At 52.4% G+C, this 26,905-nt stretch overlaps 3 protein-coding genes across 3 annotated transcripts; 2 read left to right on the top strand and 1 right to left on the bottom strand.

Moving 5' to 3' along the window:
• Positions 1-1,114: 1,114 nt before the first annotated feature.
• On the bottom strand, positions 1,115-3,237 carry LOC128272463 (sphingomyelin phosphodiesterase-like). The gene is made up of 3 exons (XM_053010278.1): positions 3,064-3,237; positions 1,547-2,976; positions 1,115-1,478 (listed from the first exon to the last, which is right to left on the bottom strand). Exons 1-3 carry the CDS (start codon positions 3,194-3,196, stop codon positions 1,140-1,142), a joined length of 1,902 nt encoding a protein of 633 aa, XP_052866238.1. The 5' UTR covers positions 3,197-3,237; the 3' UTR covers positions 1,115-1,139.
• An 8,265-nt stretch (positions 3,238-11,502) lies between these two features.
• On the top strand, positions 11,503-14,793 carry LOC128271202 (uncharacterized). The gene has a single exon (XM_053008644.1). It carries the CDS (start codon positions 11,503-11,505, stop codon positions 14,791-14,793), a length of 3,291 nt encoding a protein of 1,096 aa, XP_052864604.1.
• Positions 14,794-25,733: 10,940 nt separating this feature from the next.
• On the top strand, positions 25,734-26,462 carry LOC128271203 (uncharacterized). The gene is made up of 2 exons (XM_053008645.1): positions 25,734-26,041; positions 26,129-26,462. The coding sequence occupies exons 1-2, from the start codon at positions 25,734-25,736 to the stop codon at positions 26,460-26,462; spliced, it is 642 nt and encodes a 213-aa protein (XP_052864605.1).
• The last annotated feature ends 443 nt before the right edge of the window (positions 26,463-26,905 follow it).

The following is a 26,905-nucleotide window of genomic DNA, read 5'->3' on the forward strand; positions in this document are numbered from 1 at the left end:
AGAACGAGGGAGAGGATCTTATAGGCGGTATTGAGCACCGTTATACTATTTTCACAGTGCTTTAAAATATTGCTTTCCTAGTCAGTTTAGTAAATTCAAATAATTTCCTGCTTACAGAATCCATCACGAGATGACGCTGCGGGCGGCAGCTGGTTAGCTTTTAGGTTTTTCACTGGGCATGACTGCCGGAGAAACGTCAACCATTGTTTTGATCGGTGTTCCTCGGTCGTGTAAACGGTGATTCGGTGCTCCGTGCCTACCCTATTGCGGGCCTACTGTGATTGAGTTTAGAACGTAAATAGATCGTTTTATCGGTTCTCCTGCTGTTTGGGCGGTGTGCTATCGGAATTGAGTGAACTATTCTTCTGCCGGCCAATTACTGCGTCCTAACGAACTGTGCTTCACGGCGCGTGGTCGTCGCTCGTTTCCGACAGATTCTTGTTTTTTGCTGCGGTGACTTGTATGCAACTTATTGCGCCAACTACGAAGCTGGCACGCAACTAGGAGCAACTGCATATTTCAAACGGTTCATTCCGACACGTGGTAAGTAGTTGTAGACGTAATTTCCTTTACTCCGTGTTCGGACAAAAATATCATTATTCAAAGGATGACAAATCAATTCAATTACATAATTTTAAAATGTATTTTTCAATCTATAACTTGGTTTCACACGAATAATTTTACACGAAAATTCAATCACCCACCGTTTAAATCTGTACGATATCTCGGCCATCGATGAAACGATCCGAGTGGCGCGATACAGTGAAACGTGACCAGCCTTCCGTGATTGAAGCTATCCGATTGAGCATGATTGACAGAGAGAGCGTTTAATTTCGATGTCTACCGCGTTATCGCCGGCGCGATGACGACAAGAAGGTGCACGCGACGGCCCCAAACAAGCCCGCTTCAATCTGATGTATGTTACGTTATCGTTGTCAACAATCGGACGTATGTAGGAAATCCCGAATCATTGTACGATTGAAAAAGTGACCTTCCTACGTAAGGGTTTGTTGGCCCCCCGAGTGCTCGGAGCGTGGCGGAATTGGAATAAAACACGGGATGGTAACATTTTGAATGCTCTACGTTTATAAAACGCATTATGGGAATGTCCTTGTGGTGCTCTTTACGCTGTGATTGTTTTAGTCAAAAAACGTCTCCGTCAGCTCCTGACACTTCCGATCGTCGTCGGCCTGATTGGAGACGATTTCACACAGGTGATTCAGCAGACAAATCTCGTCGCATCCGCTTCGCAGCGCAACATCGGCCAGCTTCACCTTAAACTCCCAGTAGCGCTGCAGCTCTTCGCGCGCCGCTGGTGTGGCGAGCCTTCGCACCATTTCGTCAAGCCCGGCCGGGCTTAGATCGGTCAGTCCGTACTCCTCTTGGAACGAGTACATTCGGAACCACGCTGGTCGCTGGCTAGGCGTTAGGTTCGCATCGGTCAGATTGTACGCGTACGATTCAAAGTCCGTCACTTCCTGTACGAGAAGAAACAGAAAGGTTTAAAAATATTGTCCCACAACAAACCACATTCCGTGGCACTCACATATGTATCCGGATTGACGTAGTAAACGACATAGTTGGGGTTGACGTTCGTGTGGGCCGTGCCGCTACCGCCGTTCCATGCCACGGACACAGCAAACTGGGGATCGTTCGCCGCGTAGAACACGTTAAACTCGTCCTTGTGAGTGTGGCCGTGGAACTGGGCAGTGACTGTGTCACGGAACCGTTCCAGCACCCGACGATACTCGCGCTGCCACACGCTAAAGCAATCGGACGACACGGGCAGATGGGCCAGGATGTGGACCTTCTCGCCGGCACGCTCGGCCTGCAGCAGCACATCGTGCAGCCACTGCAGCTGGCCGCGCAGTGCGTCGGGCTGGAACAGGATCCACCAGTTGAAGGTGTAGCAATCGTTGTTGTTCAGCGCAACCACACGGAAACCGGGACGAACGAGTGCCGTGTAATAACCTCCCATGCGGATCGTCTGCTGGGCGGTACGGGGCAACCAACTGCTCCACAGATCCGCGGACAGATGGTACAGCCAGTTGGTGGAAAAGTCGGGCCGTGCGATGTTGCCCAGGGCGTACACGTTCGTCGGGTGCGCCTCGTGATTGCCGAGGATGTTGTAGACGGGCGTTTGCGCAAAGTTGTCCAACAGCTTCTGGGTGACCAGGTTGATCGATCGTACATTGTACCCGATCGATGTCTCCCAGATACCGTGGTCGATGATGTCTCCCGTGTGATAAATAATGTCCGCATCCGGGTGATCCTCCGCCACGCGATCGATGATGTCCTCGACCGCATTCCAGGGCGTATCGCACGCCCGATAATCGCCCCAGAAACCGGCAGCTGCTTCAGGATCTTCGGGGATACCTTGCGACTCCCGGCAACAGGCGGGCGCTCCACAGTCGGCATTGTATCCGGCACGGTAGTTCGGATCGAAGTGCAGATCGGTCAGCTGGACGACTTTTAGATCGTTCGGCCCTCGCTGAGGTGCCCCAGACTTGGACTCCGTCACCGGTGTCCCGTTCGGATCGATATCGACACTCCACGCGCTAAAGGTCGCATCATTCAGCTCACAAGCGCCCGACTGGAAGATGACGGCACAGACCGAAGAGACCGGCAGGGTGGGTCGATTGTCGATGATGTACAGCAGCTGGTCGATGTTAAGCTCGATCAGCCCACGGCAAATGTCCGGTGCCTGCAGATCAAGTAACGCACACAGCTCGAACGCCGTATCGAACACTTCCTCGCGGGAGGCTCCTTCGCGGCGGAACTCTAGCAACGAGCCACCGAACCCACGGCAGATGCCACAGAACGGTCCTTCGCGGGCCGTTGGAAGCTCGCGTAGCTCGTAACCTCGCTCCTCCGGCGCGATGCGTACCGAATCGATCAGCTCGCGGAACCGCGGCGACATCACACCATCGCGCTTCCACTGACGGAATTCCCGACCCACTTCAGCCTCGAACTCAACTGTGGAATACGGTATGCGGTTGAGGCGCAATTGATTGCAATCGGAATTATTTCCGTGGGACAATCAGACGATCGAAGAAGACTTACCGTAGAATTGCTGCATCCGTTCGACGTTCTGCTTGTAACCCTTCGGTCGCACCCAATTGGCGCCGGTCGGGGCGAACTGGATGCTGATCAGAAGCAGCATCGCCGCCACCAGCAGCCCAAGGCGTCCTAACATGGTGGTGTGCACCTTGACACTTCGAAGTATCAACGAAAACAGATGGAGATCCGCTCCGCACGGAACACTGCAGGTGAACTGTATGGCGCATTATCACGCCAATCGGTTGCTTTTATAGGCCGGAGCCCGCGGGCCACGGTTTCCGCGACGGTGGCACGATAACGAACCGTGTGCGGGTTCGCAGCGGGTTCTGTGCCACACACCGTACATGTGCCATTTGTCACCGATTGTGATGGAGTGGAGTGTTTTGTGATCGCCGGAAACCTTGTTGGGGGCCTGTTGGGGGGTGCGCCAACCTGTTGAGTGCATCTAACAAGAGCGCCGATAGCCGCGAGTCGGTAGAAGGATTCGATTCGTTCGACGCGCACAGTGGTGGATGTAACTCAAAGGGCAAACGTGCCCGAACACCGTTCTTAATCATATCACACGGACTCGATCGCATTGTTTCGATTTATCTTGTCAGAATTGTAGGATGTAAATTGAAGGTGTTTCCCCAACTTCCAACACTAACAATTTTTTTTATTTATCGTTTGGATCGTTTTGTTTGTTTCTGATAACGATTGTATAATCGAACGATTCGTATTGCATTTAATTTCTTTTAGTGTAGGGAAACATTTTCATGCCTATCTACAGCGCCGCTGCTTGTGACCGATTAGTAGGCTGATCGTGGTCTTCGTCACAACGATGCGATGCAGTGGATCAGTTGGCGGCTGTATGAAGTGTTTTGGTTTGTACTACCGAGTAGCCATTGTCGTTGCTATGGGAAACGATCAGCCTGTCAGCGAATAAAACAGGTTTACAATCTTATCTGCCTAATTGGGAGACTTACAATATCAACACCCTGTAGGTCAAAATTCTTTTCGTCTTTCCGATGTACATTTTGCAATCAACTGTAAAACCAACCACCGCCGCATGCAACAGTTTCGGAACATTACCGTCCGACTTACCATCCGCAGCCCGTGCGTGTGAAGCGGAGATAAGTTTTTGCACCTCAACAAAATGCATCCTCCGAACTCCGGTGTAAGGAAATTCTGCTTCCGACAAAAACAACCACATGTTAGAACCTGGCACCATGTCCTCCCAGATTTCAGCTTGCGGCTTACACTTAGCTTCTTCACACTTCGTGCTGCTCGACCGTTGTAGGGTTGTTTATTTCTAGGCAACAGGACCATCGAAGAGTGGCCAACGCATGAAACGTCGTCGGCTAGCCCTTTGCCAACTGACCGCCATCGGCTGCCAACCGAAATTCTGGGACGACCCAGACATTGCCCGGGTCTTGCTTTCCGAACCGAATGGCAGCCCCGACAGCTATCGCGCGTAAAAGGCAATCACTTTTGCGCCACTTTTCCTTTTTTGCTTGTTAAATCTTCAACCACCGGTGCTCCATCTTTCCCGGGAAGGCACAGACCACGCTTTCGTACACGGTATGTGGTGGCGGTGGCGTTCGCATTCAATTCAGTAGAATGAAAGTGCTCGAGTGCTCGGTAGTGAGGAGCCATCATTAAATATGCATCGTTTTTGCCTATCATCGAACCGGAATGCCGGAAACGAACCCCGGTCGAAACGACGGGGCAGAAAATCACTATTACCGCGCCGCGGATGCGGAGGCCCACAGAAGCCACAGGATTTTGGAGTTTTTCCCATTCTCCGTGGTGGTGGTTCTCCCGTTCCGTTCGCGGCACCGGATAGAGGGAACGTTTCGGCGTGTATCACGCTACTAACTATCAATCGATCGATCGATCGATGCACGTTACAAGTGGGCAGATAATTGTTTTCCAATATCCACCCACCGGGCGAAGTCCTCACACGTGATTTGCACAATACGACATGTCGGTGCGCCATTGCGGTACGTTTGGTAAAGAAATTGCTTATGAGGGCAGAAGAGCACCTCGAATCGTTGACCTTCTCATAGGGAAACCTTCATTGCCTGTAAGTACCAATGAAGGCGAATGAAAGATTAATTGGTTGTGCCAGGACGGCCGTGCACGTTCTGGCCAATCGCACAGCTTTACGCAGGAAGACTTCCGAAGTCCTTGGCAACGTGGGTTACCGTTTGGCTAGGGACGGCAACCTTTTTGCCGCGAACCTTTGCTGCTCCACACATGTGCACCCCAGCAATCCGTCATTCATCTGTCGAATTATTTATATCCAAACCGGACCCGGGTCTGGGCTCGACTCCTGCTGGGGCATCCTTTCGACGACGACGGGTTCGTCTACTGGTCCGCTCAGGTTGATCGGTCGTTTGTTGAGCCGTCCGTAAGTCAGTGGCTAGCTACCGGGCTATCGGCCGGGCAGAAGAATGATGTGCTGCGGTCGCAAGAGTAAAGCACGACCCAATTCGTTTACCGGTTGGCCAGTGGTGCTGTAAAGGGGAGTAAACATGAAAAGGAGCGTTCCCTTCCCGGGTGCACGTATGTTGTTGGCCGCGGAGAGATCGTGAGTCATCAACCGCAGTGCACTGACAGGTTCTATTTATCCGTCTGCCAGATCCAAAAGTTCCACCCCGCCCGATGGGGCGGATGATTTATTGCGCCCCCCGCTTGTTCGGAGGGTACACGCTGAAGCACGGACGGTAAACGGCCAACATCTTCGACCGGACGATGAAACCAGCGATGAGAGGTTGGCGATTGGGTTGCGGCTTCTTTTTGCCACCGATTCCGACTCCCATTCTCAGCCCACCTCAATGCAGTGAAGCTTCGCTGATGAAGTCCATCGAGTGAGGGGAGGACATCCTGCGGACGAGGTGCAACTCCTGGCTGGTGCCCGTTACGGGTTGTCGTCGGTCGGCCCTTCGGGGAGTTTTTCACCGGCAAAAGAGTTAAGAGCAAAAGCGTCTCGATGGGCGACAGACGAAACCAAACTATCCGAACACCGGGCAGCATCATCAGCGCGAACCGTTTTATGTCCGGACGCGCGAGGTACATGGTTCGGTGGCGAAGGCATGTTTTTAGCACCACCAATCAATAGAAAGGTGTTTAGGGGTTGTAAAAGCTGATGGCTCAATCATTTTGCTGCTGACGGAGGGGGGGGTAGATTTTCGTTTTTGCTTTCAATCTTATGTTTCGTGTGGGAACCTGTCCGTCGCGGAGAGCGGCTGGGGCAGATACAGTGTCGAGCACTCGGATGCTTGAGTTTTCTAATGTGCTTCACGATAATAATTAAATCAACAAGTCGATGGGTGACGGTGACTGGTGTCGAGTAGGCTGTGGAGTGACTTTCAATTATTTTCACTATTTATCACGTAAGCTCACCCGGAATATAGGCCACCAGGATAAGCGCTTCCGAACAGAAATGATGACAACTTAATCGCTTGTCGAATCAAATGCTTTCCGACAAGTAAAGTCCATAATTTTATTTCACTAATTCCGTAATCTCTTTTTAGAATTAACTAAATCTTCCGGAATTTGTGGAGTGGAAAAAGATCGGTCTTTCCTTTTGCTTACCCATCATCCCGTAACAGCTTATTCACTCGAGCAGCCTAACTTCCTGTCCGGTGCTGCACAACCCATTAGCTCTCCGTGCTCAGGTCTCGAACGATATCGTTTTGCGGAGTCTGCCAAAGATTATACTAATCCTGCACGGACGAAATGAAGACAGTATCTTTAATCGCCTCACCCCCGGCGCTATCATAGCCCTGCCACTCAATTAATGAGACCATTTTTCATCCGATGGATTATTATTTATTTTTCTCACTCAGGCCTTTCAGGCGTTTACATATTTATGATCCGTGCGTCGCAGCGCAAAAGTAAGCTTACCGTCTCGCCGGCCAATGTTGTCCTGTTCATATTTTTATGTTGCTGCCCACTTAGCATAATGAATCGGGTTGTTTTCTCTCCCCAAAACTGGCGGCATTCACTTTGCGCATTTCGGTGAAATTCACACAGCTGTGGAACCATTTTATAAGCGCATGTCCGAGTGTTTACATTGACTTCAGCATAGTACTTATTAAACGAAGCCAGGATTACAGAGACGCGAAACGCGCTAGGATTGTTCTCGGTGACCCGCGCGCGGTCAACCGTTCAGTTATTTACTGTCCGTAAATGTACATCGTACACCTTTTCTCCCCGCACGTCCCCCAGCCGACAGGTTGACGGTGATTTATTTATTTTCTGGCCACCAAAGTTTGTACCGGAGCGTGCTCTCGTCGCATTACTTCCAGCACATTGCGTCACAACATTCAGCCACCGATCGCCACCGGTCGGTCGGGATCGCATAAAAAGTATGATAATTTAATGGCGCTTCGCTCGCCGGAGCGTTGTTCGATTGATGGCCACCGGGTCCTCCCCGGAAAGGTGTTCGTGTAAGGGCGTAAGGTGGCAACCGGCCAACGGGCCAACGCCGTTATGTAAATTCCCCGCCGGCGGAAGTCATAACGTGGGAGCGGTGAGAAATGGTAAATCTTTTTTTTTCGGTAGACCCGGTTCCCGTCGGAACCGGGGTCGGTCCTCATCCCATAACACGACGCCATGATGGTGACTAGCGGGTTGGGATGCGGTCAGCAGGCAGGCTTTTGCATTGTTTTGCCTCACATAAGTGTCGAGTGTCCGCGTGTGTCCATCCGAGTCACAATCCCCGATTTCGGGATAAAATATCAACAGCCCGAAAACATGTTTACGCTGAAGGGACACTGGCGAAAGTAGCTCGGTGGACAGCGTAAATAAGCCTGGCCGATGGTCGATGAAAATATTAACTGTCCGCTGGTTGTAACGGGCAAACAATGCGATAGTGACAACAACGACGACAATACGCGCTGAGTGGCTCCTGGTTTTGTTGTTTGATTTTAATTCCGGTTATTTGCACTCCGCTCGCCACGTCCTAGTGGACACGAGGAAGGTCGCCAATGGAAAGCGAAAACATGCTCCGGAAAATGTGTCCCCGTGCTTTGTTTTTTGTTAATTATCATTTCTTTCATTCGTATGGCCCCGAATCCTTTTGTTTTTTAGGCCATCGTAGTTACTACGAGATTGGAAAGTTAACGCTGGACCGGGCAAGGTGTACATAAATAATGGCCCATCGTGGGGCCAGATGGATGGACGGCGCGGAAACACACCGTGAGCTGAAAATTGAGATGACAAAAAGGGCCATTCGCGGAAAATCTCCGGCGAAAGTTCTGCAACAACAGACACCGGCCGAAAGCCTTCATCTGCTGGCCGCTTTTCGCCGACATCAACATAAAAGCTAATGTCCATTGATGTATTTTTTTGCTCCCCTTTGTCCTCCGATGGAGTGTTGATGGTGTACCGCATTCGAGAATGGAACCATTAGGGAGAGAGAGAGACAGAAAGGACACAGACGACCCGACACGGATACGGAACGCCTAGGAATATTGCCTACTGGCGAGCATATTTTGTAAAATACTTCCCAACCGGCGCAGGACGCAGCTATCGAATACACCAAAGCCAACGGACGTGTAAGCGTGTTGGAAGGAGCATGGCCCGGTTTATGGCCCGAAAAGAGCCATGCCAGCATATCGATGTCATCTGTGCGCTCTGTGCGCTCGGGACGGAATCCGAAGTCAGAGCTAGTCGCGCGGGACGGCAAAAAATCCGAATTTGCAAAAGTTACAATTTTTGAGATAGCATTCGAAGGATGGACGCGGAACCCGATGCCGAAGGTACGATAACGAAACGCATCAGAAGGATTAGGTGGCACGGCGACGGCTATAACCGAAGCTTACGGTGCTCCTTTTTCGCATTTTATTTTGTTTATTAAAAAGCATCCGATTGAAATGGATATTCCATCCGACTCGCGCCAAAATTTGTGGAAACGAATCGTAGGCAGAGTGTCCATGTCGTTGGCTTTCGGTTCTACACCTTTAAACGGCCCACTGAATGGCTTTCCTGGTGTTGCCCACAATTAAAGCAGAAGGTGCTTTGAAGTGTGCCACCCCCTGGCGGCACCCCTTTTCGACCACTAAACCATCCATTGTGCACGCAACCTTTGGTTCCAAAGCGGCACAGGACACTGCAATCAACACAACCTGGCTGCCGGATGGCTTTTATGGACTTCGTGAATGGGTCAATAGCGTAGCCGTGCACCGTCGTCCTCGGCTTCCCTTCCAACCCATTTTTCCATTATCCTTTTATTTTTACCCCATTTTCACCACCCCGAGTTCAGTACGCTGCGCTATGAATAATAGTTTTCCACCCACTGGCCACCCGACCCCGTCGTCGGGGGGGCTGCTTCGGCTTTCGGTCCGTGTCGTGTCGGAAGACGCTGGGCGCCCGTGGCGGTATTCAATCGAATTCTATTTCCTAACCTCGCGTGTGACGTCATGGAACGGTGACTTCCTTGGCCGCTTCGGCCATCAATCAGCCGGGCGGGCGGGCGTTCGAGCGGTCTGGCCACTTGGGCTACAGAGCAATGAAAACAATAAAGTTTTCCACCACCGTGGACATACTGCGGGACGTCGGGCAAAAGGTATCGCCGCTCGGACGGGGGCCGGCGACAGGCCAGAATTAATAGTCGACCGACACTCGGGGAGAGGCACGCACCTTCATCCCCGTCGGTGTGTGTGTGTGGGGCTCCGACATCCGACATTTACGTAAATAGCGAGACGAAAGCGCCAGCACGGTTTGTTTACGTACGACAACAAATCGGCGGACATGCGCACTTCCTGGTGCGCTCCGATCCACGAAGACGGTTTGAAGTCGGTTTGAAATTGGCCACCAAGGTTCTCGGATTCGGTCGGTCAAAACGCTCTGAAAAATACAGAAAACGTAAATCAGATGGTGGCATTTCGTTCGAAGGGCGCCTCCATTACGAACGGCGATGATCGCGCCATACGTGGAGCGTAACTTGTACTCGAGTACCGCATCCGGCGGCATAGACGGTGGGACGAACCTCTCCTTCGATATTGATAAAACTTCGTGCAGGCCGGATGGAGGTCGGCGATCCGAACCGTCGACGGATTCCCTCAGTAGTAGTTGAGACGCCGTGTGCACGTAGTCGGTCACTCGGTACGCGCACGCTGGTCGGAGGAAAGCCACAGCACGGCTCCAGCTGGAACTGGAAACTAAGAAAAGTGCGTACAGCAAGGAAGAGGAAAACGAACTTGACTCCCGCGGTTACTGTGTCTGGCGCTCGGTTGTGTGACGTTAAAGAAGCCAAAAGCGAGAGCCTTCAAGGTGCCTCTTGTGTGGTTGCCATGGTTACGCAAAGGTTGTGTGCTGCTAAGTAACCGAAAAAGGTCTCCGAATTCAGCACCCGCGGCGAGTGTGCTGAAGGATATTGGGAAGGAGTTCGAACGCAAACAATAATCTCGTGCAACCCGTGACAATGGAGTACTCCCCGACCGTCGGACTTTCGTGCGGTGCCATCTGTTGGCTGGCACAATGGCACAGCCCATGGCAACCGTGATGTTTCTGTCACAGACGGCCGTCGCCGCGATTCAGATAGCGATTATCCTTCGCTCCTCCGGCCTCCTAATCATCCATTACTGTCACGTACGGTGCACGGTGGCATCCCGATAGTGACGGCTACGTGCTAAAAAGTGGCGTTGTGTGGATGAGCTTGGAAAATCCTACAACCACGGTGCCGAGCACGACCGAGCATCGCAAGGCCGCGATTTTCAACAGTACGCTGTCACTAGTAGTCACCGGCTGACGAATAAAAATATCATCGAAGGATACGCGCGCGGCATACGGCACGGCGGTCAACAGTTGGAACAGGGCAGGGGCACTTTGCTTACATAATTTCGTCCATGCCGCGTCCGGTTCCGTTCCGTTCCGTTGTTCGATGGTATGCGTGATTCGGTGTTGTGTAACGTACGAGAGCGACACGACCGCCCGACCGACCGAGACACAGTGTGCTTCGTCGTCCTTCGTAAGTGCACCGGGCGGGCCACGTAGTAGTAATAGTGTGCCGTACCGATTGGCCCGTACTGTGTGCGCTGATGTGTGGCATTCCGTTGCCCCTGGTTACCGCGATATCCTTTCGCAGTGAGGAGAGTCTACTTCGGTTCGAAACCGGAAAGTAGTGGCCATCTTCTATAGTTTTGTGTTTTCCTAATTTTTCCTACTTATTTTAGTGAATGGAACCGAACCCAAGTGATGTGCCCCGTGCGTCTCCCTGTCAAGCTGTACGAACGTGTTAGTGATCCATCCACAGGAGTGACAGAAAGTAGGCGATGAACTAGGCAGTAGGCTAGGCAATTTCGCAAATTCCTTTTGGTGTGACGTGTGCCCGACGTTACCCCGTAACGGATCTTATGAAGCCAACACCGGCGGCGGCAGCAGCGTACGATAGGATGCCCTTGTCCCACCGCCGGTACGTGAGCCGCCGACCCCGACCCTGGACCGCGTATCATGCTCACGGAGTCTATCGTGGAGCGTGCGACGCAAAAACACGGACCGGCCAGCACCACCAAACCGAACAGCAGCAGGATTGTCGCCAGGCGCAACCGGATCGCTGCTACCACCGCCACCGGCGACCATCGGCCTGCTGGAGCCGCGACCAAACCACGCACTCTAGTGCAGCGATTCCGCGCGCACCTGCGACGCCGGGCGCGCAAACTGACGCGCAACTCGTGCTGCTCGTCGCAGGATAATCTCGGCGCGTCCGAGTACCGGAAGGATCGCCGGGTGCACGGTCTCCAGCTGCCATTGCATCCGCTCCAGCTGCTCGGCTGGTTCGCTCTCGCCCTGTTCGGTGGCTCCACCTTCGGGGTGCTGATTCCGGTGCTGGAGCCGTCCCTCCAGACCCCGCTGTACGTCGGTCTCGCGGCGCTCTACGCCCTGCACGGCCTTTCGCACCTAACGGCCCTTTTGCTCGATCCGGCCGACCCGGAGCTACGCCGGTTGCCGGCCAGCAAAACGGTCGTTCCCGAGTTCGACCGCACCAAGCACTCGCACGTGATCGAGAACGGCCGCTGCCACCTGTGCAACATCCGGACGACGAGCGCGCGGACGAAGCACTGCAGCGTGTGCAACAAGTGCGTCGGCACGTTCGACCATCACTGCAAATGGTTAAACCACTGCGTCGGCGGACGGAACTATGTTGCCTTCCTTATGTGCGTGGTGAGCGCGGTCACGGCGGCGCTGGTCATCCTGGCCGCGGCCATCATCGAGATCGTGCTGTACCATGTGCAGCCCGGCTGGCTGAACCTTGCCTGGTTCGGGCTCCCGGCTGACCCGGTGCCGGAGGACACCTCCACCGCGGCGGGCGATCTGCTTGAGAATCTGACCACCTCGGCCCAGGACCTCCTGCTTAATGGCACGGTGATTGGGATCTTCATCGGTGGCGGGGATGCGGCTGCCAATGGAACCGAGGAGCCACCGGCAGCGGCGACGACCGACGGAACTACCAGTGACGCTGGAACCCAGCTGACCACCGGCATCGGACTGCACAACACGGTGTTCCTGGTGTTCGTCGCCTCGCTCGGAATACTGGCCGCCATCGCGGCCGGACTGCTGCTGCATCTGTGCTGCTTTCACGTGTACATTTCCTTCCTCGGCCTCACCACCTACGAGTACATCCGGAACAATCGGCAGTCGGCGGCCGCGAATGGAGCCAGTGGTCCCGCCGAAACGCAGCTACCGAATGGTCCGCTCGGCCCCCAGGACCGATGCCGGGCCTGTGGTTGGCTGGAGAACTGTGACCACGTCGACGGCCGTCGCAAGTCGCCCCCGGATGCGAAGGCGCCGGATTCACTTCCGCCGCCCGGGCAACTGAACGATCTGAATCGCGTCCGGCCACGGACCCTGCACTGTTGCGACAGTAGCTCGACCGAGTGCCGGAACAACATTACCGCTGCGGGGCTAAGGACACTTTCGACTAACGTTGCTTCCTCGTCTACGTCCGCGACGACCACTTGCCCTCAGGAGGTCGAAGACAAGCAGGAGGGTTCGCGGACGTTCCACTGTTGTTCGCAGTACAGCCGCCAGATGGCGGCACACCATTCCTCGACGATGACGACGAACAACAACCAGCAGCAACAGCTGCACCAGTTTCCGTTCCACGCACACCAGCACAGCCACGGCAGCAACGACTTTCTGGCCGCGGCCACGGCCGCCACGCTGATGGCCACCACGATGACGACACTGACGACGACCACCACCACGTCGGAGGAAGCGTACGTGCAGTACACGGAGCGCTGCACTTTCTGCAGCTTTCAGGTCCAGAAACCAACGCCTCGCGGAGGACCGCAGGAAGTTCCGGCCGTCCGCCCTGAAAATCATCATCCGCTGCGTGCCGTTGGCGGGAAGGCTTCGGTGACGGACGCAGGAGTGGCGTGCTGTGCTACGGCCACGTCCGGGAAGCACCACCGATGGAAGAGGAAGTGGAACTGTTGCTCGGCCGTTCCCGACAGTCCGGATGTGCCGCCGATGCTGGCGACCGAGGCGGTTGGCATCGTGCGGACCATCTCCGGGACGCTTTCGGTGGCCGCCTCCCGATCGGTGCTGAGTGCCAGCGGCGGCGGCGGCGGCGGCGGTCTCCCGTCGATCATGACCGTGGCCGAACAGCAGCAACCGAAATACCGGACTCGGTACCGGCAGCAGCAGCAACAGGAGCAGATATCCTATGCCACCGCCACCGGGGCCGCCGCGGAGTCACCGCGACTCCGGCGGTCAGAACTGATGTATAATGAAAACTGTGCCAACAATAACTCTGTTAGTAGCAACGCTAGTGTTAGTCGAACCCCCCCAAGCCCGTGCCGGAGTCCACGGTCACCTCCACGGGCACGCCGGTGCAACGATAACGGGAACCGGATCTACGGCGACGATTCTCCGATCCAGATTCTCCACTCCGATGCCAATGGAAACGAGCTGGCGCTGGATGGCGGTGGCGACCGGTTGGAGAGCGGAACTCCGACGCCACCACCACCGCCACTGACAGCGTCCCAGCAGGCGGCCAACGTTTCACCCGCTCCGAAGCGTCCCCGAGCGAGACTCGTAAGGCCGTGGCCCGTGGTCCGTCTGCGGCACATGATTCGAATGATCGATCGCTACCGAAGACCACGAGCCCGGTCGTCGGCCAGTGCGTCGTCGACCGCGGGCTGTCCCGGAGGAAGTGGCCCTTCTAGTCCGCCACTTCCCGGTGGTCCTTCATCGGCCGGAACACCCGCTCCACCCAAGCAGAATCAGATCCGACCGATGTCCTCGTGCGAGTATGCCAGTGCGCTGCTCTCGGTACCCGGCTTCGGAGCTTCGGTGTTGGCCGCTGCCGCTGCGTCGTCTTTTGCGTCCGAAGTGACCCAGGATCCAGATCGACCGATGGCAATCACGATGCCGGTGCTGCCGCCACCGACACGTCGCCGGCTGAAGGGTGGCGGTGGAGGGATCAGTGAACCGCTGCCCGAGCTGCTGGTTGACGTCGATCAGCATTCACCGCCACCGGCAGCTTCCGGATCGGCGGTCCGAGTTCCGGTCCATCCACCTCTGGCGTACCGTAGAAGCCGCCGGAAGAACGTGCTCCGCAATCGCAGCCCCACACTGTCACCGATACACGAGTCCGGGTTGTCGAATCCAACCTCTCCGCTGCCCTGCCGGCACGTCTGTGCACCCGTCACACCCAGCTCGGCTGGCGTGACCACCGGAACCGGGACGGGCAACCTGTTGATCCGCCAGCTGGAGGCCAGCGCCGACCTCTCCCCATGATCCGCATCGGTTCCATCCCGAGTCGGTTGTCACCGCATTCGATCCAGGAGGCTGTGATGATTTTATGAACGCGAAGCAACTCAAGGCAGAAACGCAGGACGCGGAAAAAAAGGACCACGGCTGACGTCCGCTCGGGTGGAAAAACTAAAAAGCATATTTTTTTCTGATACAACGAAATAGATCCGCGAAACACAAATAAATACAAAACAAACGTAAATCAAAACATGTCCGGCCAGCAGCCGCCGCCGAGAGCATATACTTGTTGCGGCAACGAGCGGATCCAACGAGCACCGCGGGGTGGGGGGCCCGGGGTAGTGAGATTAACCTAGTGGCTAAGGAAGCGATTGTGAAATCCAACGTAGTTTAGGTGAAATTGTATTGCTAATTTTTTTACATACGAATATCGCACCGTTAATCGACTGACAAGAGCCGGCAAGAGTGTTGATGTGTGCGCGTGCGGATGTTTGTTGCAGGGTGCGACGAATATGGCTTGGTTCGTTGTTTTCAACCCCCACGATAGTGTAAATTTTGCGAAACAATATACAACAGCGCCTAGCGTCTCTCCGGCACGGAACGGCCAGATATCCGTGTTTGTCGGTGGATTCAAAGATGGAGCAAAGTACGCTTTTTGACGTTGCTGTTGTTTGGTTGCTAGGTTAGGGTTAATCGAGTGACGCGAGGCGCCGAAAGCTGCGGCGATTGTTTTCTTCGTGTCCCCAAAGTGTGCGTGTGTGTGCGCAGTGTGTTCGATGGGTGTGTGTCTGCTTCTCACTGTACTGCATATCCGTAAAATTATATCCGTATATCATTCCCTCTCTCTCTCTAATCTCGCTCCCCCCTTTTCTTCTGTCTGTTTACCAAAAAAACAAACCTATAACGTATACGTACGCAAGTGAGCAGAGCGATCCTCTGCCCCATACTAGTGTGCTTCATCCTCTGTGTGTGTGTCTATGGGTGGCGAAAAGGAAAGCGGGATGAAGTAAAACTGATTGCTCCCAGCATCCTTTGACTGAGCGAACGGAAATCGAATATTTCGTAGCCCCCAGACGGTATCATCTTTCTTGCTTGGCTACTACTTCAAACACACATAGCTGTTTGACGCTTAGGAGAAGTGTGTGTGCGGTGAGCTTACCTTTGGAGTGTTACCGGCCTACCGTGTGCCACATGATTGCCGTTCCATATCAGTACACCAGGTTTGAAGGGGCTCTGCGTACCGGCTCCATCATAGTAGCCAAAGAGTCCGACGAAAGAACAGTGAACGGCGGTCACCTTCAAACCCGTGGTACCCCGAACACTGACCGAGCCGATTACTGTTTACGCTACATTTATAGGCCACTTCGTAACAATGGTGGGTGCTACAATATGATAAACAATAGTAAAAAGTTAGTGTTAATATTAAAATTGACTGGAACATGACAGGCGTCCAAAGATACTGTACCACCACCCCATCGAATGAACGTAAAAAGAACTTTATCACATCGATCCTCGGAGGAGGTAAACCACACACACACACAAACGCATTGATATACATATTCAAACAATGGAGTGAAAATCACCGCCAGGCAGCGGAAAAGCGCATAAACGAAGGTATAAAAAAGTAGTGTTGAGTGCAAACAACTGGTCGGTAATGAAATGCAAGACGCATCGAGCGCCCCGATGCATCCAGACATGCACCAGGTGGTGGGGTGTGTGTGGTGAGATCAGGCACGTTTTATGGATCTTGCCTAATGGTCCTGATTCCACTTTTATGTGGGCACCACTTTTCCGCCGACTGTGACAGTTGGTTGGTTGTGTTGCTAGAGGGATATTTTTTGGAAATACAAACAGGAATGGGTGCAAAATCGTCGAGTGAGTAGGCTGTGCACAATAGTAGCAAGGGTGCAACAATATGTTACGGTCAACCGATAAGGACACGATAGCGGCAGAAAAAGGGCAAACAGAATGCTAAAGTACCAGAGTCAAAATGCTGGTAAAGATATATTATATTACAGAGTAATAAATAACTGTTTCTTTGAAAAAAAAAGTCAAAAAAACCTAACCACAGAGAACGGGAGTTTTTGTTTCACGGCCTAGTGGCATGAGTTGATGGAAAAATGAGTTGATTTACTGATGATGACAGCAAAGGAATTTTATAAGTTTTTCGTGTATTTATAAGTTTTCTGATCATATCGCGTTTGGAACAATTCCGAAACTGCTCGGAACGGTTCAAGTACTCACGTTGTTGCGGTTCAAATTCTACCGCTCCGTTGCCTTGGTTACCGGCTGAAGAATGGCTTCAACACTAAATTCCAACTATAAGACATCCCAGCAACGAATAAGCGTTCCTGTCTACAGTTCAAATTGCGCATGAAATGTTGGGACGGGTTCTTCTAGCGAAGAATGTACGTTCCTCTTCATGCACCGTTACCGTTGTCACTCGAAAGACTCCTCAGACAAAGTTACGCATCGTTTTACATCATCCTGCGCCATCGATACGGTTTGATGGATGGAGAGCGGGGAATGTCCTTTCTGGGCATGTGTTGCCCGTCAAATCGTCGCACGTGCTGTGCGCCCGAATCGAACAAACCGAAAACATCATGTAAACGGGGCATTATGCTGCGGAAAACATATTTTTGCTTGTAAATACATATTTTCTGGCCCCTGTGCGAAGCGACGAAAATATCACACATCTTCTGATACGGTGTTCGATTCGAGCTGCGAAATATGCGCCGGTTTATGGTGCGGCTATTGGTTTGTTTGTTTATCCGCGCGTCGAAATAAATTCGTGCTTCCGTTTGTTGGTTTTTTTCTATTTCGCCCAACCGTGTCGCGCGGTGATCTGCTGGAAGCTGCGGTTCACTTCTGCCTCCCATTTTTTGCTAATATTTTCACTCAGGTTGAGTATGTCACTTGTTCGGAGTGCAAAAAGGCAAGGGCTGATAAATAATTCATGATCAAACCGCAGCATCGTCGGGAATCGCAAACGTTGGGACCACGTAACGCACCTCACAACAATTCGCTCGGCTTGCTGGCGCATCACTTGGCCGCTGATGGTGGCACACGCCGGGCGGTTTGAGGAAAATTGAATAAAACCTGTCCCCGGCACCACCTATCTCATAGGTGGCGCGCAGCAGCGTGTGCCCACACACCAATTTATGCCCACACATATGTTCGCCAAAGTTCCTCGACGTCGTCTTCACCGACGAACATTTTTACCGGCGCTCTCTCCACTCCACGACGGGTTCGAGTTTTTGGCAGACTTTTCTCATCAATAGAGCGGCACAATTTTCCGTACCTTTTTGGCGCGTACGGAATAGACCGCCGGTCCCTCGGTCGGATCGGGGTGCATAAGCAATCTGTGCATAAATTCCCCGGTTTGCTTATTTTCTACCCTTACGTCTGCCGAAAAGTGTCAAGTTCTGGATCGAAACCCGTGACAAACTGTTTGCCTATTCCGGGCGTGTGAGGCCAACCTCTCCCTACCCAGTGCCCGCTCCGGCTGGACTCGGTTGGAAGTGTTCCAACAGTGCTGACAGATGAGACGCCGTCACGCGTGGGTTTCAAATCATCATAAAAGGCGCCCTTAAAGTGTAGCGATATTGGCACGAGGCAGCTGCTGAAAGGAAATTAGTTTCGTAGTTCGGACGAACGCAAGTTTCTTGTCTTGACGGGACCGGCATTATGGTTTACTGTAGCCAAGTAGCTTCGGCTGGTACTTGTCACATCAAAGGTTAAAGTTTTCTATCAGCGTGAACTTCGATCAAAGTCGAAACAACCACCACGAGAAAGACTTCCCGAGCGGTCATCACGGGCCTCCGGCAATCCGCGGCAGTGTCAACATTCTCCATCATTCGGGCGCTCTAATAGTACACGTTCGGTTCTTGGCCACTCGGGCATGTTCCATCAATCGATGAATCTCCATCTATTCGACTGTCTTGAGATGACCGGGTGCTTCTGTAAGGTATTTACGTCAGTCATCATGCCGCGGTTCAATCTTATTTGGATTCGGGCTCCGCACAGTGTTAGGTAATTAGTTTGCATTACATCACTCGGCCGTCGATATCTGCACACACTCCCGGGGCTCACGTATTTTACGATCGGCGTCCATTTATCCTCCGGTGCCACAATGTGCACGGGTTCTGATTTCTCCATTCCACCGTGAACAGCTAATGCTACCTAACGCTGTTATCTAAATCAGTCCGCGGTTCCCATGCTTGGCTTGTCCCACTACGCCACTGCATCACGCCACTATCGATCCGAGCCTCACTATCAATAGCGTAGCGGGTCCAGGTATCCAGTGTAACGATTCACGGTTCGCTCAACATTAGCCTAATGAACATAAATATGGACCACCACCCGTGCGTTCCATGCGGAGGACATTCGTACGAAAGTCATCGCCACCGTGTGGACGTGTGTTTTGTCGCAACGTGCACGAAGGGCGTACGTCGGAAGTGACACGCCGGAAACGAAACAAGAACCAGAAGACCCCCGGGGCAGAAGGAGTGGGTCACATGGTTCCGTCACACGTGAACGGCATACGCGATGACGACGAGCCGATGGCAGTGGCAGCGTTTCCGCAGGATCACGCGATGGTTCGGTAACGGGGCTCTCGGTGCCAATGACGCAATAGAATCCGAGCGAATGAACCTTGACGAAGGAAGCATTGGTTCTTCCGTGTTGGTTTGCCTGTCATTTGGTGCATTTGGGGCCCGTCCGGATGCTCTCCTCGGTACTCGGTTGTGTATCGACTTAAATGTCAAGCCATTCGCAACGGGGCAGGACACAATTTAAGCGAGGGCTTAATAATTTAATGCTCACGCTGAGAAAGACCATCCAATTTAATGAAGCGAATGATTAGCTTCTCTGTCGGTTTTGTTACGTTTGTTCCCGGGATTCCGAGAACGAGGTTGAGGCGGTGTTGAACTTCCTTTCACAGTTGCTCCGTTTGAGGTTCTAAGTATTTCCCACTCCGTGCCGGCCGTGAAAACCCATCACCATCAATCATCTCCAGTTTCGCAAAACACGGCACTCCGCGGGCACGGGTCTTTAAATCCCGGTTCCGTGCTGGTGGTCCCAATGCGTGTTAATCAAAACCAGCCGGCGACTCGGCCCCTTTTAGAGGTTTCTCGTTTCCATTAGCGTCCATGTTTGTGCAATTTATTAAACTCACGCCAACCACTTACGCGCGGAGGACAAACGCACTCGACAGAGTGTAGGCAACGAGCCAGTCCAGGTCCACTTAACGGGCGCGCTCCGTTCTTCCGTTGTGAACAAGTAAACTTTTCACCCATCCACAGGACTCACGTAATGTGCTCGGGCATCCGAAACTGGGATGTCAAATTTTGCGTCTCTCAAACCGACGGCCGGATAGCAGCGACCACAATCGGGCCACAGACATCCTCCGACGGTTGCTGCGAAGGCCGTGGTGTTTGAGAATCGAATTCTGCCGCGAACCTTATGCTCGCCCTCGAGGGGAAAGGAACCTCTGGTAGCGCCTCTGGTCTCACATATAATTTGCGACGCTTACATCCATCTTGCGACACGACGTAGCAAACACCGGAAACCGGCCGAGATGTTGGTGCGGTTGTTTAACCACGCGCGTACGCTGTTATCTTTGCTGTAAGGGCGTTGTGTCTTGGAACTGGAAGTAATGACACGACGGCAGAGCAGACAGAAAGAATGCGACTTTTAACGGCTTCTAAACGAGACGGTGGCAGAAATATGACTCGAAATGACAGTAAGTGGATGGATGCGGCATTACTGTAGCCCAAGGGTTGATGGGTGTTGAAGGGGTTGTAGCCCTTTGCTTGGTGAACAACACGACAAACCTAACCACCGATTTACATCGCTTCTTACTTGTTGAGGGAGGCAAACCCATCAACCGGGAATAAATATTTTATATCTTCGCAAGCTTCGTTTCGCGGTCCTAAATTGATTGCAGGAAATAAAAGTTAAATTTTGATTACACCCGACAGTCTTTTATTGGATATGGTTGAGTCTACGTGATGGGTTACGCTACTCTATGGCATGTCCGCAAGAGTGGTTAATTGAGTTCACACGAGCTTCGAGTTTGGTGTAATATTAATCAATATTACTAATCAAATTCCGATAACGGTCATGCAAAAGCGTGTTCCTTGTGGAGTTCGTGCAGGGAAGGCTGCAAGGATCTCGCGTCAGGCGAAAAAACTAACACCTTCAGACCCCAATTGGCCATTTCCAATTGATAAATAACTAAAAACCAATTTACTAAAACCGCGAAATGATTACTGATTATTCACAAGCCGATCACGTGAAAGTACCAGATCTTGCGCTTCTCCCTGCCGCTGTCCGCCCAATGGTCAATGGTGTGTTCGAACGTAGAACAAAATGCGAAACAAACGATTTAAATTCAGCCTACCAAATGGCCTTGGCGGCGAACAGCGAGTTGCTCGTTGCTCTTGAAATTCTCGGCCCCGTTGTGGTGACTTTCTGTCGCCAGCTCGTACATTTCGCGCTTGGCCGTTTTTCTTTGCTCGGAAAAGGCCGCCGGTAGAAAAAGAAGCCCTGCCGCCGCAGGGCCCAGTCCGACGGTTTTCGCAAAACTCATCGAATTCAGATGCAAATGAATGCATGCAACTTGTTCAGCCACGCGGACAACAATTCCGGCGTCCGTCTGCGAGGACACGAGCGTTCGTTCGTTCCTCGTTCATTTACTCGCCATCCTTATTTCCACTCGAACGGCGCTGGTGGTCTCATCGTCGTCGTCGGTCTTGTCCTTCTTTTGCACCGAAGGCAATTTCCTGTGGCGCTGGCGGCTATGGCAGCAGCGAAATATGCGGCCACCACCAGGCCACCCGGCCCAGACTTGATGCTGTTGTGTTTCCCGTTGCGAGGACCCGAGGCCAAGGAGCGATCAATTCATTCGCTTTCGGTTGGATTTGTCCCGAGCGTCCTGAGGAATTTGCCACACTCGGAAATAAATTCTCCGCCGGAAGCCACTGGCTGACCAGAAATCCGGTCACCGTCGTCGTTGGCCTCTCTCTGGTTAGAGCGTAGCGTCCGCTTTTCGTTCGATGCCGTTCGAAACGTCCCGGTAAGGAACCCCGCTGGCACAGTGTGTGGCACACATACGATTCCTAAGCCTTTGGTGTAGCAAACAAACCAAATAAAAGTGGGCCAACTTCCTACAGCGTGTCGGTGGAATGTATTTTGGCGAGAAATTAAATTTTGTCCCCCAAAACGATTCGACCGAGCTTCGAATGATTCTTCTTCAATTTGCTGCCGATTGGGTAGTTTTGTGGGCAAAAGTTACTTTTGCTGATGATGATTATTTTACTCCCCGTTGCTGGGTTCTCGTTATTGAGACAGTGGCCGCCCCCCGTGGTAGTCGCTTTGGAATGCGAACCCATTTTTCATGTGACCCAAAGAGACTACCTTTTCGTGTTCACCACCGGCCCAAGGTTGATACAAGCAGGAGATCTCGTTGAGCCGAGGGATGCTCTGATTGGTTTTTATAAATCACCCAAGAACTTTTCGACGTAACAGAAAATTCATAAACATGATCTTAGTCGTATTGTTCGGTCCCACGTTACGGAAGTTTGTAACGCAAACGAGCGTAAAACACAATATCAAACCATAAAATGGCCACGTAAGAGTAGCACAAAAAACCGTGTGCCCGCCCGAGCACTCCGTTTGATGTTACTTTTCGTTGCCGTATTTCACGGCGCAGAAAGGGTATCATTTAGTGTTAACAAGAATGTAAAGATGTCTGCGAAGAAACAGCGAGAAACCTTCCACGCGCACCGCCCTTGAAATTCTATTTAATGGAAAGCATATTTTGCATCCGAAAACTGCCGGTTGGTTCCGGTGCCAGTGGCCCTCGGTTTTGGACTACGAAACCCCACGGGGTATGGGTTTTAAAAGGATTAACGACGTAACGACCAAAGCGTCGTCTTCCGCCGGAGAATTCACCTTATGTACTGTCGCATTACAAATTGCGTACCTTGCCAACGAAAATAGTAAATGCTCGACGGGTCCTCACGACTAAATAAACGGTTTTTTGGGGCACTCAGTATCATAAACTGTCCAAATGTGCGGTCACGCAGTGATGCTCTAGATAAGCAAGTGGAACTGGAAAGATTCTCCGAAGCGTACACTTTTTGGACTCCACTGTAGGATGGGCACGGAACAAAAGGGACCGATACAGTCGGCCGAACCGCTATGTGGCGCCCCTAGGATCCGTTTAGTGGCCGCAAAATTTGTATGAAAAATCACATTTTCGTAATCTCGTTTAATCATCTCCATTCCGCTACATTCTCGATACAAAAAACCGAGCGTCTAGGCGACCGACGGACCGAACGCACAACGATGCCCATGGTTTGGTCGAGAACTTGCCTCGGTTGATGATAAAAGTGCCAACGCCAGTGCCGGCGGGGCCATCACATCAAAATCACCTCCATCCGGCCAGTGGTTCTTATCGGCGTTAAATAATCTGTGCACGCTTCGCACGAGATATCGGGGGTTAAAACAAAAGGAAGAAAAGGCCTCAATCCCACCGGTAGTGGAAGGCATACGATCGTCGTCCTTAGTCAAGGACGAAACTAGGGCGGGCGTACACACGGGCGTGAACGGTAGACAACATAATCCCCCGGCAGGTGCGGCATAACCTGCGGTGGGCGAGCTTTGCGAGGCGGAAAATGGCGTGTGGTCGCAGAGGTCATCCACCTATGGCCATGACTTTCTAAAAGCCAATTCTCGCGCCCGAATAATATGCGGTGTTAATGTTTGCGGTGAATTATTCTACCGACCAACAAACGCAGAATCAGGTTGGGCTCTTCGTTATCCTGCCAGCCTATGATGGCGTATCGAACACAAAACCAGTCGCACTTTTATGAGGCCCTCCGGAAAAAGGCACAGAAAACACTAACCACAGTCACAAAATAATCCAATACGCCGTTTATGCGAAGGGTTTTCCTTCCTCTACACGAAAATCATGAACCGCGACCGGGGCCTGATATTTGAAACCCTTACCCTTCTCGATCGTCTCGGTTGTCGTATTTAACCTTGCCGGAAAAGGAAACTTTTCGCGCGGATCGGCTCTCCGCCTTTCCGTTTTTAATGATGAAAAAGTGGTTCTACGTGCCACCGCAGGCCGCCGCGTGCAGAAGAAAAGTGGCCATGTGGTAAATCGCTTCCGACCCGACGCGGCCGCCGCCACCGGCGTAACACCTGCTAAATGAAAATATTCTTGATTACAGTTTACACCCGGCCGGCCGGGCATCATTTTTCACCGCCGTGCCACGTGCCGTGGGACAGCTTCACACGCGCGCGGGCTGTGGTTTCACACTTTCCCGGGTACCACCGTAAAAATACGTGATAATAACACACTTGTTCCAGGGCCCCTCCGGGGGCCGGGCGAGAGCAGCGCATCCTGCCGTGTAGCTGCTAATCAACCCTCGGTGTACCCTGTACCGGATGCGTACTAATGCGTACCCAGCCATTCCGGTCTCCGTGGCGGCCTGTCGTCGGCCGTTGCCGGCGATCTAGCAATTTATTAAACAAAGCTTCAAACGACGACCGGGGACACACGATCCCTTCAGAGTTTTGCAATCAGGCGGCGCCACAGGACCGAAGATGTCGGCGTTTATGGTCGGTCGGGTTCCCGGTTTTTGGCGAAGATTAATCCTACCGTTCGACAGCAGCCCGAGTCCCGCCGGGGGAAAAGTTTCGGCAGTTACCGCGATCCGGGCAATATGCGCTCGACGGTGTAGTCGAGCCGGTAATGGGGCTTATGTTTGCGTATGAATAATGTGTTAAATGTGTTTACGGCACCCAAAATGGTCGCCCAGAAGTCGCACACTTTCACGCGGCCATTCCGCGCGTGGTCCTTGTGCGAAACGGCATTCCTGTCCGAGGCAATTAATGTTGGTCCTTAACCGCACCTCGATCGGGTTAGAGGGTTTGGCTGAGAAACGTGAATATTCCTGGTCCCAATAAGGGTAACCCAATTTGTGTCCTGTTTATGGCAGCCATGTCAGCATGATTCTTCACGACAAATCGCTCCCGTGGGCCTGCCTTTCGCTGGGGTTAACAGGGCAATCCTTAATTAGCGGGTCCCTAACATTCATTCAAATAACCGACCGACCTCTGTACCTCGCTTGCTGATGATCGCTTTAAACTGCATCTCGGTCGGAGCAGGGTGCAAATCTTGTTCATGAAACAATTGCTCTGGACGTAGGGACAATTGTCTTCAGAAGGATCTTTCTTTTGTCTGCACCCAGTGTGTACAGAAACAAACATGAACATGCTGTGTAAATGGTGAAGGCAAAAATCAGTCGCATAAACCGAACACGTCACGACAAGCTTCCATCACACCGCGTCTGCCGTAGCCTAGCTTCGAGGTACGAAACGGGAACTGTAAAAGGACGAAGCACTTGGCTGTGTTCGCCACTCGGGAAGATTCGGACTCTTTACCTAAGCACGAAAAAATGGGCACGACTCGTGATTTTTCGTTTCTTGGCCCGCCCCGAAAAGGTGGCAGGACGGGGTGTTTTCACCTTTATGTGCCATTTCACGCATTGCAGGTATGCAGCCGGGCCTAGATCGAACACAAGTCCCTGTGTGTGCTACCCCCGTCTTGCCGACCGATCAGGGGCACTTTACCTACGGGCAGCTGCAGGATCGAACTTGTTGGTAAATTGTTTGCGATCGCATCTGCCGTGGTAACGCCTCCACACTCTCGGCAGTAGCTCCTTTCATACCTTCCCGGTGCTGGTGGTGGTGCAGGTTCTCGAGCGCTACCTGTGCCACATTTAAGGCTCCGTTTTGTTTGACTATTTAAAATACCTCCGGTTGGCCGAAATCTCATCATTCGTCAATCGATCGTCCTGCCGTGAAGACTTTGCAAGTTTGTGCACAGAAAGTTATCGCCTGTCGTTCGCTCAACCGAGGATCACGCAACGTGCCACAAGTCCGTAGAGATCATGTGTACCATTGGTGAAGAAAGTGTAAACGCCCGCAACAAGATGTGCTGGTGCTTCGAAGAGATCTCGCTGATGATCCTGCTGCAGCGCATTCTGATGTATCTGTGGTACCGGCTACTGCTGAAGATGTTTCCCCGGCTAAGTGTGCTGCCAAACTGTGACCACGGGTTTCATCCACGCCAGCTGCCGTGCGGTCAGCTGGCGGACGAGTACTGGAAGGCCTCACGCTTCTCGCGGACCCCACAACGCAAGCAGCTGTGCTACGAGGAACCACACAAGCTGGCACCCATTATGTCGTCCTCTTGCTGGTAAGTTGTTGCGGCGATACATTTTGAGGTTATGTTTTCTTCCTAAACAACATCTGCTAATGTGACCATTGTTTCTTTTGCTTGCAGCCAACACGTCGAAGAATCAGCCTGCGGCAAAGCCGACCTTGTGAAGGAAGAGATGCTGGACGAGTTAAACGAGCGGTTCAACTTTGATTGCAGCGACTTTAGCCACGTTTATCAGAGCACGTTTCTGGAGGAAAACGACGATTGCTTCCTGCCGAGTGATATCTCGTGGGATATTCCGGTGCCGGACCAGAAACAGCACCTCAAGGATCCGCTGGACGCACTGCTGCTGCTGAATGACTACTACATCGACGATGATCTGAACGATCATTTGTACGCGGCAGAGTACTGCGACACGGCCATCGAAGCCGGGTTGTACGGCGAAGCATGGATGTGATAAATATAAATGTGATAAACCTTATTGTACATATAGAACTAGTTAGAACGCATTAGAATAAGAACGAATTCACAAATAGACATTATAATGAAATATTCGACTGTTTTGTGTACTCATTTTGAAACAACCTTCGCTCAGGATGCTAATGGCCGAACGGTGGGTTGCGGGACGAACGCTGGAATTTCGAGAGCATGTGAATGCATGCGTGAAAACATTATCCTTCGGTTGCTTTCTTTGGCCACGGACCGGTACTCAGGAAGGTGGAATTTTCAATAGACATTCTTCGAAACCGAAACCCACAGCAGCTGCAGCCGACCGGAAAGGCCGGCCACCTTTCTTGCTGGCTGCCTTAATTCCCTCTTCTCGTGGAGGACGAGGTCAGCATATGGTACCTGCCACGCACGCATAGTTTGGTTATTTATTTTCCTTCCCGTTGAGGGCTC

Source organism: Anopheles cruzii, chromosome 3, assembly GCF_943734635.1.
Source record: "Anopheles cruzii chromosome 3, idAnoCruzAS_RS32_06, whole genome shotgun sequence".
Taxonomy (NCBI): domain Eukaryota; kingdom Metazoa; phylum Arthropoda; class Insecta; order Diptera; family Culicidae; genus Anopheles; species Anopheles cruzii.